Raw genomic sequence first — 22,112 nt, forward strand, 5'->3', positions numbered from 1 at the left:
TTATTTATTTTTTTTTTTCGGGGACATGGTGATAGTGTCCCCTGCTGGGAGACGAGTACATGTGTATTTGTTAACACAAAGGTGAGACGTGGGAAGCCCATTTACAGATGGTCAATGTCGTAGTTTATCTGCCTCCTCATCTTTTACTTGGTTCTTCCATCTAACATTGTATTAACTTCATGTAATTTCAAATGTGTGTACATACAAACAATCTGAATAATGAGCAGAATACACTTGTCGTAATGATTTTAAAGAAGGTGCTACATGAATAACAAACATAAACTGAAATTGGACTGAAAGTAATTTAATATATCTATCTATCTATCTATCTATCTATGTGTAAGACGCCGGGTTTTTTGGCTCATGAAAGTGGGCTGATCTGGGTTGAAAAAATTCAGCGTGAAAAGGGGTATATATATATATATATATATATATATAAAAAACTGGAGCCAAAACTTGTTCCGAGAGCCAGAGAGTGTGATGAAAAAGAAGAGCCTGAGTGACAAGTGAGTGTGTCGCTACATCGGCAGGTACATTTGAATATGAACGAAAAGGTTGTGACCTGCAAAAAGGGAGACGGATTTGTGTGAATGGTGGAGAAGGGAGAAATGTCAGAGTGAGAATGGCAGGAAATATGTTAGTGACAAGGAAAAAGCTGCCACTGGTATTCTCGAGCCCCGATGAGTAAAAATAGGGCATTGGGCAAGAAGGCAGGAAACCAGCAGAGCGAGGCCTCTAGTCGGAATTTCTTCTGGGGAGGAGAGATAAGGGACTTAACTCCCTCCTGTCTGCGACGGCTGATTTTAACATGTGATCGCTGTATGCAAAGATGGACTAAGAAGAAAGATTGACGAGGGAAATGTTTGACTATATGCTGGCTATATGTCCCACTACTGATCCACTCCGTTTGGGTCAGCTTGGATGAAAAGTTTGTTTCCACGGCGTCTGTAACAATGACAAACACACACACACACTCACACAACAAGGTAGGGGAGAGTGAAGGTTCCTCAGGTTAGAAAGTGGAAGTTGGACAATAAACAAAAGCCTTATCAGACTCTCACCAGAGCTTCCAAGTTGATAGGCCGCCATATCGCTCCGACTATTAGAAACAAATATGACCTCTACACCACTTTCCCCACTGGCTCGCATGAATAAGCAATTTTGACAGACAGGACCAGAGTTTATCCTGCTTTTAAAAGTGCGCCATGTCAAGAAGCGCTGCATTTAATATCACTGTATACATTAACCTCCACTCTGAACCCCCCTTGAAGCCGCAGCACTTATCGTTCATTTTTGCTTTTGTTTTACATGTTTCAGTGGAGCTGAAGAGTGCTGGCAACAATGTTGTTTTCAATGGCCTTGCCGCTGCTATGTATATATGGTGCACGGGCGACTGTCCCCATGGAGAGGGCCTTGTCTCAAATGTCAATCTCAGCATGCTGAAGGCTGGATGGCATGTGAAACTGCACTTTACATTTCTGACACACATATGCCTCATTTATATCTTATATACTGCATTATAGAAGCATTTTTTTCTTGCTACACCAAGTTCACCAGCCAAGTATGGGAGATTTGAGTTTACTAAATCTGATCTTTGAGAGAGCTCAAACATCAATTTCCTTGTCAATTATTTTGTTCAAACTCCCAAAATGAATAAATAGATGAATAAAGAAACTAAAGTAAACAAATAAAATCACCCTGACTTTGCGTCATTTTTTAAAAATTGCACTATATCTTTAAGAATGCTGTAAGAGACAACATATACAACTTGTCTCAGAGAAGTTTATTTCTCTGAATATTACGATTGCTTCCTTTATTCTTTTTTAACCGTTTGAGTCCCTGTTTGAACAATTGTTACAGTCTTCAAGCTGACTAAACTTCTCACTTTACGGATTATTACGGGGGTCAGATTATCTTTTCTCCTGTGGATGCCCCCACTACCTTGCTAGTGTTGTCCTGTGATTTACTGCCTCTCCTCTATTGACATCATCATTGTTAAAACCAACGAACAGAAAAAAATGTAACTGCACAAACAGAAGAGAGTGTTTTGCAAAACAGGACCTAAATGCTTCAACTGCAAGATAGTCACTTAAAATGAATGTATGAGGCTCTTGAGTGTGACTGATGATCATTTCTCAAATTTTGGCTTGCAAAACTATGAGAAAAAAAAAACAACTCCAAAATTGTATCCCCAAAATTATTGCCCTGCTTATATTTTGTCTATATGACGTTATAACTTTCACAACATATAGCATTTGAAATATCATTGGCTGCAATGAGCAATTGGAAGAGCTAGTGGCGGTAGCATTTTGAAACTTGCACAACACCCACAGTGGATGAAGAGTCACAAAGTGTGACGAGTTCTTTAGAAGGTTCTGGATTCTGACGGTATTGAAAAACGCCACCAAGTTATTGACATCATTCAGACAGACGGACGGACAGACAGACAGATGGAAACGGTCATAATGGAGGCAGAGGGTGAAATGTTGCCATCAGTCGCAGCATTATACGAGGCACAAGAGCGCCAATCGAGAATGCGGTTTCTTCTGATATTTTTTTCTCCAGTAACGTTGTACGGAGCCTAAGTCTCCGCCCCTTCTGGTCAGTCAATGGAACCTAAGATCGGAACCAAAATGATGGGAAGTCTTTTTTTTTTTTTTTTTTTCAATGATGCGTTTCTACAGAGCCCTGGAAGTGACATGCATGTGTTTATCATTTTGGATGTGGCATGCATGACTTTATTTATTAATTTATTTTTTTTATGCCGAGATAACAATTATCTCGAGTTGTTTTTTTATCTTTATCTCAAGATACAATGGTAAATATCAGCGCATGCGTAACTGCCTCTCTGGCAAAGTATTTTGTACACGTCCTCCTGTCAACATTGTCATTCGCTGTCTGCAAGTCAGTGCACTTTTAACACCCTGATCAAGTCCCTTCTACTCACTCAATACCACATGGCTAAGCTATACGTATTACGCAGTGACATGCATGACTTTATCTTTTTTATCCCGAGATAAAAATTATCTCAAGATACAAATTATCACGAGATAACAGTTATCTCAAAAGGTCAAGAGATAGAAAAAAAAATAAAGTCATGCATGTCACTTCCAGGACACCGTATGTTTCACTATGTTTGTGGTGTAAGTTATGATTTATCCGTTGTGTGAAAATACCTAATTATTTGGACTCCAAATCAAACGTGGCAAGTATGACGTCGCAGCAGAATCTTCGCTCCGGTGCTCAGGCAGAAGGTACTAAACTATCAAAGGCAGCAAACATTAGCTGACATTGTTAAACACTATACCCTGTAGAGCTGCTTGCTCTCACTCGACCGACTACTGAGCGACGAGCATTGTAGTTCGACACATCACACAAAACCTCAAGTAACTTTTGATGCCGGTCGAAAGTCAGTGCTCTCTCTGCAGTAGAATGTATCTTTCAAATTCACAGACGTCATATGTGAGATCTATGGCATATGGCACTGACCTCTGTTCATAGTTTTTGTTGACTTATGTCACATGCGGTGGAAGCAGATGGGCGGGACTTAGGCTCCCTGTTAATAGTTTGCGAGGTGCAGGGTTAAACCTTGCGATTCCTGCATGCAACAGTTGTGTGTCGCTGTCGTAACATAATAAGTCAAATGAATGACACGTATTGCATGTAGAGGAGTTCACCGCGATTCAAATTAATTAGCGCACGGAACGTGGAGAATTTTAATCTTTTAAACTGTCATTACTGAGCCGTAGTTTCTCTTTTACTGTCTCAAGAATGAACATCAGTTCTTCCTCAGTTTACCTTTGTCAGCTTAATGAGTGAATGGCTGAATTAAACATTTATGAAGCAGACAATGACTCTGTCTTCTGCGGCGAAGGAAAGTCTTCAACAGAAGAAAGTGCTGATTTTAATTGGAATTATCTTTAAAAGGCACATTTGCATAATTTGTCCTTGTCCTGTCCGTCTTCCTCCCTGCTATATTTAAGGGAATAACTTGTGGTTGTCGCTTTTATCTGTCGCCATCTATTTTTTAAAATAAATATATAAGTGTGATTCCAGCTCGCTCCAGCGTTGATGCCAGCCTTTTACCCACAATCCCTCATGGTCACTCACCTAAGTGATGGCTACATTTCATCTCGTGGTAAATCGGCCGTCTGCCCGGTGAGGCATGGCTATGCAAATGAGGGACAATTCAATTTGGGCTGGTCGGAGGGAGAATTTCTAATTGGCACCAGGCTCAGCACTCGGCGGAAAAGCAGGAAGCGAGAGAGAGAGGGATGAGCTGGAAATGTATAGAGCAGAGAATTGTTTCCAAGAAATCAACACCTTCACCACATTAAACATTTTTTCCCTCCAGATCTTCGCATTGTTTTTTTTTTTTCCCCTCTTTTTTTTTTCCTCTCGCTCACAGGATAATTAATTTTAATGAAGCGCTGGCTTCGCAGCTTATTCCAAAAGTGATGCATGAAAAGGGTTTATTTTTCCGCCTCAAGGCCAGATTTATGAAAACATGTTGATATTTTCGCTGTGGGAAACTGCATCATTAAGTTCAGACTGAAGTTGCGAGAGAGCGTGGAGATCAAATTAGCAAAATAGGACTTTCGCGGGCTTGAAATGGGAAGTAATTAGTCGAATTAGAAAAACTATTGATGATAAGGTTCTGCGAGTCTTCGCCACGTGTTCAGTCAGACTGTGGCGGTGCAGCTGGCGGTTTTCTTTTTTTATTTCACCCATCTATCCATCCAGCGGTCCGACTCAGTTCAGGTCCCTCCTGCTCCTCGTGCTGATGTTTTATAGTCGCGGTGACTTCGAGAGGAAATGTGAGGTAGGTGGCTGAACAGGAAGTGGTTCTGGCTCACACAAGTCCTTACGACTCGGCTGGACATGTCTTTCACCAATGAATTAACACCTCTGGACGAGTGGTAGTGTATGTAGAGCAGGCGCTGTCTCTCACTCCGGCATCAGGCATCAGACTGTTCTTAACTTGAGCGTTGGAACAGTTGTCTGCTGCTGCCACACTGGTACAGTGACGCAGGTTTTGATGGAGCGTATTTCTTTTATTCACCAGGCTGTTTTTCATTTATTCAGCTGCCCACCGGGATGACACGTTTCCTGCTGGGACCGGGGAGCGCACACGTGTACACAAACACTCTTTCCTGTACAGCTTCATATTGATTACTGGCAAATTCTTGTTCCCTTGTGTTTTCGTCAAAAAAATGCGTATAATTATTGACCTTTTTTTTTGTCCCCATTGCAGTGCTCATCTGTGCGTGTGGGTAGTTCAGCAAACCAAGACGTATCTGAGCATGTTCGGTGCAGGGATGTGTCGTGTGAATACCATACATACAGGGGGAAACACACACACATGCCTGCACACACACACACACACACACACACATAGAAAAGGGGATTCAGCTGAGATCAGCAGCTCACCCTCGACTGTCAAATATTCTGTCAGCGCAGCCCAAGAATCACAATTGGACTCTTTGGGTGGCATTAATTCAAAGCAGCGCAACAATGAAACTCTGTGAAACCAAATCAACTGCCCGTAGTCAGCAGATCAACTCCACTAACACTCTCTCTCCCTCTCTCCCTCCATGTCTTTTCCTCCATCTGTCTCCATCCTCTTTTCTCCGTGTCTTCTACTTTTTATTTGCAACGTTTCTAAACATAGACAAACGGTTCTGTTAGAGTGTGAGCTGCAATCACAAGTAAGAAATGCTCTAAATAATGTTACAATGTGCTTGGTATTGGTGTTGGAATCATCACCACGTCAAAGATTTGACAAACAGTAGACTGTAGATGTGCTGTGAAATGCGTGACATTAGTGCGTCGGGAGGTAAACATCTCAACCTTGACCTCTTAAACAAGCAACTGCACAGACTACAGACAGCACCAATAGCTTTGACCTCACAGTGGTTCACTACTAAACCTATTCTGTCGCTGCTGTTCACACTTCCCAGATGAACCTTCAACAGATTCTGGATTTTTAGCCTGAATTACAAGACCTGTGTCAAGGCCCTCACTTACAACCAGACATCCTTCATGATGCTGATTTTGTGGAGGTGAATATTTGACCAATGACAGGAAGAAACGTTCTCTCAGTCGGACTAATCAGCCGAGACTTGTATTTGACAGCAGCGCGGCTGGGAAAATCATCAAACTGGTGCAGGGCTTGTGAATAAAATATGACTTTCCAGGTTTACACTTGACAAGACCGCGCTGGTACACACACGTTTGCAGAGTCACATGTATTATTTAACCATCACACAATGTCATTACCTTTCTTAACGTTGTGTGTTGTCAGTGATAACATTTAATCTCGTGGAGCGTAAGAACCGTCGATGGTGCTGAGGATCTGTTTTTGTACCCTTATAGGATTAAACAAAAGATTATTTCAGCTGTTCGCTTTTATTTTTTTATTTATATTTATTCCTGTAACATTTGCACATTTTTGCCCTTTGAGTTGAATGTCATATTTTACGGTGTTTAATTTGTCAGTTTATCTGTCATAACAATGGCTTCATCTGTGCTTTTTCAATGAATGCAAAACAAACTTACTCTTACTTAGATCATTTGCATCCATTTATCACTCGCACTAGCTTGTATTCATGCATTGCTTGTGTTTTGTGTCGGTAAGGAGCGTTAGAGCGGTATAAATAGCTCTTCTGCTGGACTGGCAGGTGCAGCTCCTCATCTGATAACACAGTCATTTAACAGACTGATAAGGGAGAGAGCTGTGACTCACGTGGTCGTCGCCAAAACACACAAGAGGCTCTTTTTTTGACTCATCCTGACAGCTGTAAAAATCTGTTTATTCAGGACAATAATGTTTAATTGTTCTTTTTCTGCATGCTGAAGACTGCCTGAGACTGAGATGCTCAGTTGTGGCTTTGTAGCTGGCGTGATTGGAGCCACCCTTTTATAGGTGGAGCAGAGAGTCAGAGTACATTTCAGCAGTAAAGTTGAACTAGCTTGGGAGATCTGAAGTCATCTTGGAGCTGCCAGTTTATTCGTCATAATAAGATGCTGTTCTAACTCCATTGCGCTTCCTGTTCTTATTGTTTGTTTGCTGACGCAAAATATTTCTTGGCGTCATCACAAATTTGCTTTTTCCCAAAGTGTGTTCGTTTTTTGTACTAAGACACTAATGAAAATGTACTTCAACAATCCAAGTGAATGGTTGTTGTGAAACATTGACATAAAAAAAAAGATTTGCTCCATTAGTATTTTAGCAAATTCTAAAAGTCAAGTCCTGGTTTTATATACACTGTTTTTCATAAATATATATATATATATATATATATATTTTAGTATCGCTAGGTGCCCTTGGTGAAACAGGATTGGCCCTTGTAAACTAGATAAGGATCAAGCATTCGCAGAGTGTTTGCATTTTATAGTTTACTGAAGAACAAAACTGCACTTTCGACATCTTTGTCAAGCTTCAGAATTTTAAATGTAAACGGCGTTGTTATGGCAACCTGAAGGGCATCTCAAATGAGCCACTTCTCTGCGTCTAATCTAAATTCTATCTGTGTTATTTCAATAAGAGTTTTGCTCAAGGATAGTAAAGCTCATTACTGAAGTCGTTGACAATTGAAGCAGATGACCTCTCTATTATATATCTCGTCGTTCTGAGCCAAAGAAAAGAATGGATTTGCAATTTCAGCCTTTATTACTCTGTTTGGTAGTACAGGGGTCTCAGACTTGACAGAGCGGAGTAGGGAACATATTTGTCGGATTGCCAGGTGCAGCAGTCACTTTTTTAATGATAATGATTAAATGAAACTTCAAACGAAGGACTCGATGGTACGTTCCACCACAGATGAAACATCCATATTAGCGAATGTTCATATGTGTCAAGCAGGTCGTGTGCAAATGTGCCAGCTTTTCTCCATTTTGGAGTGACTCAGGGCTACTTCCTGGTCCGACGACGACGAGGACTATGTCATCCAATCCCGACACGTTCACTGTCAGACCTAGAAGCAGAATAGACACATGCTTGCCCAATGACCTGCTTGATAAATGTCATATTTTGCTGATGCAAATGTTTCATTTTAGCCATCCGTGAAAATGAGTCCTTCATTTGAAGCTCCATTTACTCATTAAAGAGTTGAAAGGAAATCCAAGCGCAACTGCTGGACATGATGTCATCGCCCCGACACATTCCACAAGTGGGCACATTTGGTACGGCCCCTGGGGCCACTGCTTGTTGCCAATGAAAGAGCTGCTGGAGATAACATTTCCAATAGCATCAATGTCTGTCGACCATGTTCTCCCTAGTCAAGGCAGGGAGCAGTTTTGGTCAAAGCATCCACCGTATCAATGTCTCAGTGCGGGAATCCCCCATATTTACATTTTTAATTTCTTGTTTTAGAAATGTGAATGTGAACATTTCAAAGCTCTCGCCCATGTATGCAAACATGTCTTGCGCATGCTTCATTTGGCTGGTAAAACAACACACCCCAAAGAAAAATGAGGCCTCTGGTTTTGTAATGATTCAACACATTCCAACACAGAGATCAAGATGATACTTTCCAACCAGGCTGGTCTTATAAAGCCATTTATAACTGCGTACAGGCTGATGCTTTTATTGGGTGTTAGCCTCCAGCTGCTCCAAATCATGCAGATATTATTTAACATATTTATGTAGCTTCACGGACAGGATCATGTTTTTATCAGGAATTTGTGTAGTGACAGTTGTGTTCTTTATTATTGATCGCCTCACGGTTGCCAACGCACATTGTTAAGTGCATACAGTACATACATTGCGGCCCCGCTGCCTCCATTATATAGACACAAAGCATGTGTGTATATACATGGCCATGCATTTGTGCATACAGTACCAGTGATAGAGTTTCCCTGTAAGCCTGTCCAGACCTTGCATTCCTCTCATCAATGGGCTCTAATGTGAACCCGCCTTTCTGCTAATCTGGGAAGAATGTTGGCGGCAGACACACATGTGTTCCATTAAGTCCAGATCTGTGTAAATAATATAACATGCAGCAGCTAACGTTACAGGTAACTGTAGCCACACAGCTGTGCGTTCGGCTTTGCAGCGGCAGTTAAAAAAGGATTTTAAAGTGAAATCATTTTCGGCGCTGGAATGCTGAGTCATCGGTTTATAACATACTTCAAACACAAAGTCATGTTTGATTCTCTCAAAACTTCAATAATTCGCAGTAACTCCACAGCAGAGCTGTTTTGTTTAAGGCAACCTTTACGCATGAATCCTTAAGAAAACATTAGCAAATGTTCCTCTGCCACTTGAGCGTTTAGAGTTTGTTTATGTGATCGCTCTTGAGAGGAAAAAATCCTTAAGTGATGAAACTGATAAGTAGCATTTAACAAGCCATTTATCTTTCCCCATTAAAATCACAGTACCTTTGTGAGGACCGTCCGTTTACATGTTTGAGGGGCAACTTTTCACTGATTTTATTGGCATAGTTTTGTTCAATTAACCAAGTAGTTCAGCACATCTGTGCAGCTGTAGTTTAAGTACCCAAGCATTTCTTTGGATTTGAGGAGGGAGCAGCTTTAAACAAAGAGGCCCCGATTCCCCTTTCCAGCAGAAACCTCAGTTCAGAGTTGCTCCTCATACAACCAAACACACAAGGGTCTCGGTCTGCCCTGGGACGTCCTCCTGCTGGACTGGCTGTGCACTACACAATAGAGGCAGCCAGCGAGGAGGCAATGTGACTGGATGCTGATACCAGCTTGGTGCAGATTTTGGCCGAATTTTAATGACATTTTTAAGAAAGATTGTGCACTGCCACCTGCTGTTCCATTCAGCTCATATCAAGGATGTTAGGAAATCGTAAGGTTAAAAAAGGAATCTGATTATTCAGATCATGGGTCACCAAACTTTCTGCAACTGTGAGCTGCCCTTAAGTTTGAAACACACTTATGAAATAACTTATTTCATATTATTGTGGATGATAAATGATATTCCTTGAATACACTAACCATGTTGATGTGCCACGACAATTACCAATAAGGTAGCAAGAAAACAAACCAGGTAATAATTGCAATATATTTTTAACAGACCCATGGGCTACTCCCTTGGTCACTTCCAGCCAACTGGTGCAGGTAGGGGGCCATTTTATATATTATAATTTGGCTATTTATACACCCCAGTTAGTGTTCTATAAAGTTGTGTTCACATGCACTGACCAGTCCACAGGAACACAATAGCTGTGGTGGTCATAATGTTACGGCACAGTACAGTATTTAACTGTATATTTAGATAGAGGTAACCAGCTTTTGGTTATTAGTCACCGATGCTCTTGGTTTTAAACGCACGGAAGTCGCCTCATAAAAACACCATGTTGATCACTGCTCTAACTGCATCAACATTTTAACATCAGGTGCACTACATTGTTGGAGTCATCGATGCTAAGCCGCTTTTATTCACGGGACTGTAAATGAAACTGGCTTCCCCCCGCCACTGTTAATGTCTCCGCAGGGAGTTGGCCATTATTGTCTTTCATTGTTTATCTTCTGCCGCTCCACATACTGATTGGGTCAGCACTGCCAAGCAACCAGCCGATGTTTGCTTTTGTCGTGTCTGGGGAAGTCCCCGCTGTCCTCACACAGTAACTGATACGAGGCTGAGAGGATGCCAGCCTCTTCCTGGTGCGGTGCAGCATCTTCCTGTGGCATTCTTTTCATGTGTTTATTCATCTACCTTTCCTCTTTGTCTGCAGCACGAGCAGCGACTGATCAGAGTGTAGATTATGCAGAAGCTGTTGGTGGTTTGACCAAGGGTGTCAAACACACAGGAAGGTGATCAAGTTGCGCACTCAACTCATGCAATGTGTTTATTTGTCAGAAATATCCACCGCACTGAGAGCAGACCGATCGAGCAAAGTCTAAATGGACTCCAAAAACAAACAGTTAGTCATACAACAGCAGCTGCCACAAGGAGGAGACACTACTCTTTTTGGTGAACACGTCAAGTCATCAGTGAAGAGTGTGTTCAGTAGCCTCCGAAACTGGCAACTAGCAAACTAGTCTGATGGGGTCATGAGTCATGTCAAACCAATGCAAAGTATTTTTGTCCCAGAGTAGATGTGTCACAGTTTGAACGTAGGGGGCCCTAAGATGCTAAAGCGCTGGAGAGAACCCCTATCCATCCATCCATCCATCCATCCATCCATCAAGATTCAAGTGACATCCGACGATCTGCTCGACCACGGCCATCAGCTGCCTGCAGAAGCTCCTTTTTTTTAAAAAAATTCAATGTCTGGCACCGCAGCATGTAGCAGTCCGGCATCACGTACAACAGTTACGGCAGCACAGTATCCCAGCATCTCACTCTCACACAGCCATCTACCACTACAGTAGCACCTATAACCCTCGCGTCAGCATTCGACTTAGGTCCAATCTGACTTGTACCAGATTGGGGGCCCTAGGATAACTCCTTGTTGTCATGTTAGGCTGACACATCACAAACCAAAAAGCAGCACAGTCCTGCGGAGGAGTCTGCTTGGCAACCTGCTGACCTTGGAGCTTCAGCGTTGTGTCGCTTATGCCTTCGGTGGAAAGAAGGGGTGAGAATTTGCGCCCAACACTAACATTCTGCTAACATGGGGGTGCTTTCTGTTGTTGTTGTGAAGTGTGACTTGTTACATCAGTCCTCTGTCACGTTTTTTTCTGAGGGAAAAGGATAAGAAATACATTCTGGTCAGTTTGTTTACTGCAAGTGCACTTTAAAGAGTCATATTTCTGCACACAAACAACAGAACATCTACAGAATGTCCTCTCTCTAAAGCTGGACACGGATTTTAAGGCAGAATATGCCCTGAATCAGGTCACACGACTATTTTTATATTCAGCGCATATTAAAGCTTCATTGTGCAGCTGTGTTGTGCAGTGTACAGCGTCAACACAATGTGGTTAACAGCTCCAGTTGCCTATGAACTTCGATTGAGTTTGAGTTACAGTCACTTACTGTGAACTCCAATCACGACCGTTTGTACGGCATCCGGTTTAATCGAACGGCGTGAACAATTGTGTTGCACAGCATTTGCGAGCACTTTCAATTTCAGGTAGAAGCAAGTGTGAGTGGAGGAGCGATAGCTTTTTATGGTGCTTTGTGTCAAACAGCCATACCACAATGCTGAAATCTGTCCACTGTAAAACTGAATGAAACTAGACTAGTCATTGTCTCGCAACACAGTCGCCGTGTGGCAAGACTGTCTTGATCATGCGTCTCATCCTTCTGTGCGTCGGCCTGCGATTCCCACCCGAACAGGGAACAAGTGTAGAGACCAACGCTTCATGAACTCGCTGTTAGGAGCGGGCAAGGAAATGTGAGGATTTTGGCTGTTAGTGTTCTGGGTGCCAGCGCCTCTAATGAGTCTGTCAGGGCCAGTTAGCGCGGCCGGGCCGGCTTGTGTGCCCCTTCAGGCTGCAGACAGCTGTTATTAGCATCGTAATGGTACGCCACAGGGCCAGATTAGCCCAGCACACTGGACAAATATCAAACATTCACTTACCGCGGCTCCTTTGCCGGCTGAAGCTGTGAGGCATTAACTGAGCTGTGATGCTGGCAGGCCACGTATGTTTAAAAAGTCTGCGCTGAGAGATGAAGGCAACGGCTCTTGTACTGAGTGGAGCGCATCTCTACTCAAGCACAGTTGCCCGTTCATTTGTGTTTTCTCACCGTAAATGAAATGTACTTTCACATAACGTGCTGAAAGTGATCCATAAAAAAACTTGATGTACAAATCCCCTTTCATGAATAAAATAAGAGAGTTATAGTTGGGTTTATCTTGTATTCTGCAAATAAAAAATAAAAACTTTATGCTCAAGAAGAAAATTATGTGACTCTCTTCTGCAATATGCAGCGTCAAGAGAAGAGGGCACAAACCTGCCTCAACGTTACGTACTGTAAACCCGATCGACAAGTTGGCCGCTGCTGTCTGCTCATCATCTTTGGTAATGAGCTCACAAAACGAAATCCCAGCACAGCACTTTTTGCCCCACTGTCCGCGGGAGTTCAGATCAGCAAAGCTGCTCTGCATACTTGCAGGGAATAAATCCGAGTTATGAAATATGTTTCACGCATGGAGAGTTGCAAAGGTGTTTGGTTATAATGTTATTGCTTATGCAGAGCCATAAATACAATCTGCGGAGGTGTGCTTTCATGTAAAATGGGTCAGTGATGCTCCTGAAATGAAGGTTGGAGCGAAGGAATTCTTGTGATTCAGGAAACACTCTCAGAAAAATATTCTTATTATTGTTAGATTTCCCCTTCCTTCTCATCATAATCCGTTCCTCTGAATACTATCTGAAGTACCAATCCATACCTCCATAATGATTCGCATGAGCTAGGTGAGTCATAGGTTAGTGAAGCGCCTATACTAATAATGTATACGTAGTGTTGTGTTGTGGGGAAGCACAAACACGTTCTCACAAGTTACTCAAAATAGTTACTTGTTAGTCGAGATACCTGGTGATAATAGCTAGTGTACCCTATTGGCAAGAGCTGGCTGAGAGGAGGGGGAGGCCTTGGACATTTGGAGGGTTGATAGCTCACTATTAATCCCTGCCTGGAGACTTCGTGGTAGTGTAGCCATGGTAAAATCTAGCAGTAGGCATTTAATAGGCCACGTCATGTGAATGTTGGCCACATGCCACGTATATCGTTGGGCAAATGTTGCAAATGCCGGAAATATGCCACACCATTTATATATATTATATTAACATGAGCAACATGTTATGCATATGTCCAACTTTTCCCCCCTAAAGGTGGCATTTGGTGATGTGTGGTTTTACAAGTCCTTTAAGTTTCAAGTTTCTTTTTCTCAACATACTTTCAGATCAAGTGAATTTTTACTTTTTCCACAATTTTTAAGCAAATTCAAATTTTCCGATTTGTAACATTCAAAAAAAAAAAAAAATCACTAGCCCACTGTTGCCAAGTTTTACTCGTGTGGTGAGATTAGTTCCCACCAGGGGGCTCTTTGGTGCCGGGAATGGCACTGAAAGTCCTACATTGTGACCAGCATTAAAACCTTTAAAAAGCATTGTGGCTCAAATAAACAGGAAATATTTGTTCAAAAAAAGGTGTAAAACATGCTTCTAGAAAGTATTTCTACTTCCTGATATCAATAGGCAAACTCAAAGCTGCTGCAAGAGCGACGGATAACTCCTCTTGATAAGTGCGACGAGAGTAATTTCTGTTCACATTCAAAACTGTGGCCCAGATGCTGCTCACTGACAGCCAGAAATGTGGCAGAATATCAATGACTCGTAAGTGAGGGATGGAGACATAAATATAGAGGTGAAGTGAAGTGGATCGGAGCACGAGACAGAGGACCACAGTGTGAACCCCACTGAGATTCGTCGTCTTTTCCTGTCAGAGGCCCCTTTTTACAAATCGTTAGCTTCCTTGGTATCCGCAGCGCCTGCTCTGGGTTTAAACCCACACGGTGCTGAGAGCCCAGCGGTCTGTCATAGTCAGCAGTGTGAAAATAGAGTCAAAAACCCTGGCGACCCATTACAACAGCTCTGAGCCGCTTTTATCCACTTATTATGTGAGGGACATGACTGTGAGCTGATGTGATTTAACACGGCAGCCGGACCTGCGTGGACTGGAGATGCATGAAACAGTCCTTGTAAACAATATGAGGAGCAAAACTACAGTGTGCACTGCTGGTTCTGCTCTGATCCATGAGCTTTAGTGGCTTTAATCATATGAACTCAGAACATGAACTTCAGATCCTCACACAGTGTGGGCTCTGCATTAAAGAGGGAACTCAATCTGTGCTGGGTAATGAAAAAAAAAATACAATTATTCTAGTTTGAAAACATCAAACATTTTTTGGAATTTACAATGCAGATGAATTAATGTGTAATTGCTTTCACGTTGTACAAGAGTAGACAACTTTGAACCAGAGTCGCACACTGGGCAACAAACTGAAGTCTTTACAAGGCGGTATTTAAGCGAATTCTGTGATTGTTCTTAGCCATAAAAATGTAAAATATTCAATTGCTGTTTGTGTCTGATGTTTATTACTGTGTGAAAGTTACAGCGCAAAAATATTAGCTTGCACTTTCAATTATCTGTCTTTTTGAAATAGTTTAGTTAATGTATTTGCATTGAAATGTGTCAGACAGTTATTAAAAATGACATTTTCTGTCTCTCCTTCTACTTTTAGAGCAGATACGGAGCTCCTGACCGAGGTGTGAGGCTCTACAGTTCCCTGCCCATGCGCCCAAACCCTGACGGCAAGCGACTGCCCTCTTCGGGGGTAAGTCTTTCCGTGGTGTGTCACCTCAAATCCTCTAGGATCCCATTGCTTGCCATGACATGTATATTCGGTATCTCAGAATAACTGCAGTATTGCCAAAAAAGCTTGCGGAAGACACTACTGTGTTGCAGTGTATGGGAGGTCCAGAGTACGGCAAGCGAATTTGAAGTGAATAAATTTGAAATCCAGGAGAGACTCAAGAGTGGAAGCCAGTTGGGAAATGAGTCCTCTATTTTTTGAGGATGCTTCCTGGACGGCTCCTTGGTGAGGCACCGTGGCTATACCCCATTGCTGAGAGTATGTATCTTGGATGGCCTGGGAACGCCTCAGCATCTCCACAACATGGCATCATTGTTCCGTCCCCTACGACCCAACTGCACATTCTCAGTGAAAGACGATTGGATAGTCCTTTACTTATCCTGGTCAGTTTAGCTATGTACCATCGGGAGATGTGACTTTTTTGGCCTGGTGTTGATACTAGATCAATTTGGGTGTTACCCAACATCAACGGTTGGATGGTGACGCCAAGCATTGGTAGCAGACACTTTCCAAATGGTGTGACGGACCAGTGCAAATTCAAGGTGACTGCACTTGAAAATAAAGGGCTGATGTTATTTGAGCAAATTTTATTGCTGCCCGACTTTTGCCCATGGTAATTTGGACAAGGTGTCGCACTGTAAAGATCCAGCAAATGTCCATTTGGCCTTCCCTTTTGTGCTAGTACAAACACTGAAGTAAGCCTTGTTTGTCTGGTGAGAAGGGAAAGATGCTGTAACAGAAAGCGGTTTGAAGACTTATGTCCTATTGTTTTTAAGCGGGTTCTGTAGCAGGTGTGAATCGAAATCGAAAGCAATGCTAATGAGCTCGCTGCACAGTTACATTTCCATTGAGTTGAACTTTAGATATTTTCAGTTCACACAAGCTTGACATGCGACTGACATTAGGTGTTCACAAGAGTGTGTCCTTAAATGATGAAGTTATAAATGTGACACACCGTCCCTCATTTTTCATGAATCAACGAGACGAAAGACGAAATGCAGATACAATATAAATGTCTTTATGCTGATTTACAGAGCAGAGAAGTCATAAAACCACGAGCTAATGCTAATCCTCTTATTTAAGAGCATTTGTATTTTCCCATTATATAATTTTCTGCTCAGACTGTAGAAGATAGAAGTTTATTGAAGTGAAGCGATGCAGCCTTGACTTTGACAAAGTGCTGGAACAGTAACTCTACTTTGTTTGTGAAACCCTTCTTTCATTCTTTAAGCACTAATAATGAAAAAAAAAATGCTTTTGTATTGTAAGAATCATAATTAGAATCTAGCCGGCGTTGCTTTTATGCATTTATGTAACAAAGGAGTGAAAAATGAAAGAACAATGGGCTGAAAAGAGAGAATTTAATTTCATGCAGAGCTTTTTCATGTTTCACTCCGTGGCAAGTGCTTTTTGAATTATCTCTTCAGTGCTGCGGGGCTGGAGGAGAGGAGGAGTGGGTGATGTAGAGAGAAGGGGGAGAGAAAAGAGAGGGAGGGGGAGGCATACAAAGCTGTGCAATGTTGTTACTCTTACCTTTTTTCTTTTTTGTTAAAGTGACTGAGATTGCATTGATGGTCCTGGATTGTTTATGAAGGATTTGTGGAGTTTCGATTTGGAGCAGAACTAAATGCAGCACCTTGACCTGGGAATCGAATCGTATTTGACAAGCATCACTTCCAAGATGCAAAACCTTCTTTAATTTTTTTGGACAAGTGAGGCAGGGGGCGATAATGAGTTGACTGAGCTGAGCCAAAGGAGATGAAGAGGAGAAGATGTCATAATCATCAGTTGTCTGTGATGCAAATGTTCACTGTCATGGGTTGTTGGTGGGCGGAGACTATTATGTTTTTATGTTGCAGTGTGTCTGTTTAATTCATTTTATAAAGAGGTGTGTGTTCTTTCAGCTGTGACTTTATATTTTCTTGGTGTAGAGCCAAACGTGATCGCGGTTAGCGGCAGCTCTGCACGTTGTCGCACGATGCCATGACTCATATTACAAGCTTTATGTGATGGAAACAGGATAGTCGCGTGCATCATCAGCCCACTTCAACACACATGAGATTTGCAATGGTGCAATACTGGTCACACATATAAAGACACCGAAACAAGTAAAGCGATACTCTCTTTGTAGGGGGACGAGCCCTGGCCTATTCACTAAAACATCATACAAAGTCTACAAAAAGTGTTTTATTTTGCCAGATGTGCCTTTACTTTTGTTGACTAGTTTCCTGTCTGAACGATCATCTCAATAGCCACTTGACCAAAGCTGCTGAACTCAATCCTATTTCAAGCAGCGCGGTGCGGCGTGGTTCGGTTGCTCTGCGGCGGCGTGAGTCTTCTGTGTATTTGCGTTTGTTGTAGTTCTCACGTGGTAAAAGAAGTGTCATGGGGTGCAACAAATGTCAGTCAGTGTTTTAAGCCACTGAGGTGCTGTGACCTGGTTGATGGAGTTGCTGCACTATTACCGTTATCTACTAGTAAAAGTTGTACTCCTGAGCTATTCTTGAAAGTTTGATCCCCTTCTGCACTTCAACACCACGTGCAACTAGAACACTGCAAACAGTTTCAGTTCAGCGTTCCCCATCTCTCACCCAACGTAGGCCCATGCCTAAAAAAACTAACTAGAAGCTGCTGTTTATGAATAAACAGCTTGTGAATGCACCATGAGTGACCGCGCTGCACATGCGTCCCACCATTTGGCCATGACTGGATTCCGACTGCTCTGCACCACTCTGACTTTTCGATTTTTGCCAAATCTCGGGTTCTTTGAGACTGTTTTGTGGGCAAATGCCAAGCACGACAGAGGACGAGTGCGGCTGCATTTTGAGCTTTTCGCTGAGTTTCTAGCCCAAAGTGTGGGGGAGCTGCGAGACGTTGAAGTAAAGGCAAATTTTCGAAGAGGTGAATCCTCTTCCCATTCATTTTCAATGGGAAAAACTGGTCACAAAACCTGGAATATCTCGGGAATTCTGGCACCTAGGTCAGAGAAAAGCAACAGCAGGCGATTCCCGGTCGGGTTGCACATTTTGGCTTTCGAACTGCGTCTCTACTGCAAAAAGCAAAAGCTCTGGGAGGAGTAGCGAGCCGAAAATTTAAACAAAATGGCGCACAGACGAACAGTATCAGTGCATTCACCATAATGAATGAACTCACCTGAAATCATGATAAGAGCGCAAAAAAATTGTTTGCATATCAGGGTAAAACCAAATGTGTAATGAAATTTAAGGGGTGACAACTGTTTCTAACCCCTCAGCGTTTTTGTCATTTTGATGTGGTCGGAGACAAGTCCGAGGGGTGCTCCATTTGAGAGATGTAGAAAGCTGAAACCAGACAGTCCGACCTAAAGCCAGATGCATGGACACCCTCACATCAACTATTGCTCTCCTCAGTACAGTAGCTATAAGCAGGTCATATAGGGAGCAGAGAGTAAACCACTCACACTGGAGGAAACCAGATGTTTTTCCACTGCACTCATCAGGTGCTGCGGTGAGAGCGAGTACTAAGGTGAAGAAGGTCTTTGCACCCCCTCCACCAGCCTCCCACTTCCTACCCCATGCACACCTCTTCACATTTCACCCTGATCTCTATCTGTGTCCCCCCTCAAACACCAGCTTTGTTTCAGTTAAAAGGGGGCCGGGCACTTCCGTTGCTACTTCCCACCCACTTTACCTCCCCCTCTGTCAAACCAACCTCCAACTCTGCGCCTCCATGTTTCCTGTCAAGGTGCAATGCCCCCCACCACCACCACCACCCCGTTCATCAGATCCACCCACACTGTGTTCTATTTTCTTTCTCTTATCATTGTTAGTCGGTTAACATGGATATTCGTCGTGTAAAAAAGCCAGACTTTTCTCTCAAACTAAGCAGCCGCTGCTGTGGTTTTAAATAGAACCAAAAACATGAGCGAACTTCGATTTTCATGAGCAACACTTAGGTTTACCAACAAAACAGCCCCACAAACTTTGCACACTGACGTCTGCTTTTCAGTTTTGACATTCTACCATTTCTCTGAAACACGTACGTGTGTACCAGGCCCAGATATTACAAACACTAGCAGCAAAATAAGAGGATTAAGCATTGAATAATACTCACCACAGTCGAGATTATCGATGTTGATTGAAGTGAAATCACATGGAGTGACAAGGTTAATCAGTCTTGTGTAACATTTGACAAGTTACTGTGGTAAAAACAAATAGATTGGTGATGGCAACTAAACTTTTTCTTACTTTTATCTGTCACCGCTTGTTTTTTTTTGCTGATGATCAATGTAGTAGTATGGCAGTAAAAATTCAGTTACCTGGATGTAACCCCAGTTCTATGAGTACATGCCTAGACTTAACAATTACGGCACATGTACGAAATAGAGTAGAATTTTGTCATCATAATAAACAACTAGAAGAATAAATAAAGGGTCATCTCTTTCTCTAGTGGAGTTTTGTTGGCACTACCAATCCACAACCATCACCCCTAAATGACAAGCCATGACCCAAATCGAATCATAAATTGCGCTTTATTCAATTTGAAATACACTTTCATGAAGTAAAACATTTGCTGCTTCAATGAAACATACTCCTACTGCGCTACATGTATAGATAATCTTCTTTTTCGTTCTTCTGCTGTGTGAGTCACAAAATTGTAATAGTTTGGGATTTTTCATAAGTTATCCTTTCCTTATATAGTTTTGAATTTTGTCTTTCAAATTCACTTAGTTTCAGTATAGTTTTTATTAGTTTTAGTGTTAGTTTTAGCTATTTGTTGTTTTTTTTTCCCTTCAGTGTGAGGTATTGGAAGAAGATTGAAGATTGAAATACAGTAGGTGACAAAAATAGTCAGTAAAAAAAAACTACAAAAGAACACAGCAAAAATGCTGTGTTTGGAAAGATGAAGATTTTGCCCAATGACCACCATATCATGAGTCAGTGTTGTCCTTTTTGCATCCCAGAGTGACATTGAAATCAGCCTCCTGTGTCACATGATCCATTAAGAATTCAACTGACTCACATCTTCGGCATTTTGCGGCATATCCTGACACCGTGCGCTATGTGTCACGTACAAGAAAGACAGACGCTGGGGTTAGCCATGGGATGGCTCTCCTCTCACTCTGTATACTTCATCTTGTCACTTGGTACATAGAGTGCCTAAGCGCCAAATGCGTCAACATACAACGTGGAAGGCTGAAACTTAAATTTTGCTATTAAGCGAATTAAGAGTGAAAATGGGTTGTGCTAAAAGGATGGTTGGGGTGAGGATGATAATAATGGGCGGAAGACTTTAGTACCAAAAGTTGAGCTGATGATCTCATGGAGTCTGATACATACCAACTGACATTGAGTCAGATCAGAACCGGTGCATCACGCCATGTGTTTACCCTGACCCCAACTTTTATATTGACGGTGCTCTAAGATGCTATCTGTACGAATGAGGTCTTGACGTTCGCCATAACTAGTAGAAACCCCAAGCCTAAGAAAGTTTGAGAGAAACTTGCACCTTGATAAACCCCAACATCCAAGATGTAAAGTATAATTTTGTTCAGTGAAACACAGATCGGTTTACAGAAAGAAATGTGACAAAGTTTCGTAAATGGTTTGTTTTCAGAGCCTCGCACTACGACCTGAGCTGCTGCTGTTGTTTTTTTTGTTACACTCCACAATAATAGATACGGCTGAAAGTTCAGAGCCTGCAGGGATGACAAGATCATCTGAGGACCTTTTCCTCGCCGTCGACCTCTTGGTTGCTGCGTGTCTCTCTCTCTGTGTCTCGTCTTCCTCTCTTTCTTAGCTGATTTGGAGTCTTGCATAGTCAATTATGTAGGGAGTAAAAGATAGAGTGGGGGCTCGGGCTTCCATATTTTGGTGTGATATTAATATTGCATGAGCGCTATTCTGTATTGAATATCTAAGAGACTGCCTATTAAGGCGGCAAGAGAGGAATGACACACACATACAAACACACATGTACAAGTCGAGAGCAGGGTGCAGCAGTCAGGTTCTAACTCACGTTGTTATAATTAATGTTCCCGACGTTCCTTCCACTGGTATAATAAGAGCCGCTCATTTTCCTGTTTCATATGTCATGTTTGTTTATGCTGACATGGCTCTCGCCGCGACGCGCAGCCTCTAATGTGTGTGAGACCTGACTGATGTTCCTCTCTAATTGTTCTAAGAATGGCATTCTTTAACTAAGTCAGCACACAACCAAAGAGAGACACAAACACAGAGCTGGGAGAAGCATGAGAAGCGAGATTTCAAAGAACAGCGTGATGGTGTTTGTGTTCTCCTGCTGAATGTGACAATAGTGAGATTCCATAGGGATGACTGACGGGCCCAGACAAATGACGCCATTATGAGGATGGTGCACCAATTGTGTAATATTTGGTTGAAATTTTGATGGGAACTTTTTATGCCCACATTATTCAAAACTGCGCTTCTCAACTGCCAGCATGCCAAGGTCGCTTTTACTTGCAACCAGAGAGGGGCCCATTAAATACATTTATTTTTATTCTACTCTTCCGTCTGGCATGTATGAACAGAAACAAAACCACTCCATCTACAGCGAGGATCGGCTCACCACTAACTTGTCTATGCAAGAAAAGCGAATGCAAGGTAAGGGCCGTGGAGCGGTTTGTGCGTGGTCTCTTTTCTTTCTGCCCAGAAGCCCAACATTTACTGACATAGAATTGAGCCACATCAGCCTTTCACCAGACCATATTGTATTATGGAACACATAGTCAAGACCAAGGATGGAGGTCACTTTATCTTGTGCAAAATTACCCTGTAAAGATAGTTATGTGGTGTGAGATGCTTTCAGAGAGAATGT

The 22,112-nt window shown here is 42.3% G+C and overlaps 1 protein-coding gene across 3 annotated transcripts in view; it reads left to right on the plus strand.

Annotated features, from left to right (window-relative positions):
• Window positions 1-22,112, plus strand: part of tox2 (TOX high mobility group box family member 2) — a 122,846-nt gene that overhangs the window by 26,064 nt on the left and 74,670 nt on the right. For all 3 annotated transcript variants that reach the window (XM_053867450.1, XM_053867449.1, XM_053867451.1), the window contains exon 2: window positions 15,165-15,257. In XM_053867450.1, coding sequence (XP_053723425.1) covers window positions 15,165-15,257 — 93 coding nt within the window. The remainder of the gene's footprint in view (window positions 1-15,164; window positions 15,258-22,112) is intronic.

Source organism: Synchiropus splendidus, chromosome 6, assembly GCF_027744825.2.
Source record: "Synchiropus splendidus isolate RoL2022-P1 chromosome 6, RoL_Sspl_1.0, whole genome shotgun sequence".
Lineage (NCBI taxonomy): Eukaryota > Metazoa > Chordata > Actinopteri > Syngnathiformes > Callionymidae > Synchiropus > Synchiropus splendidus.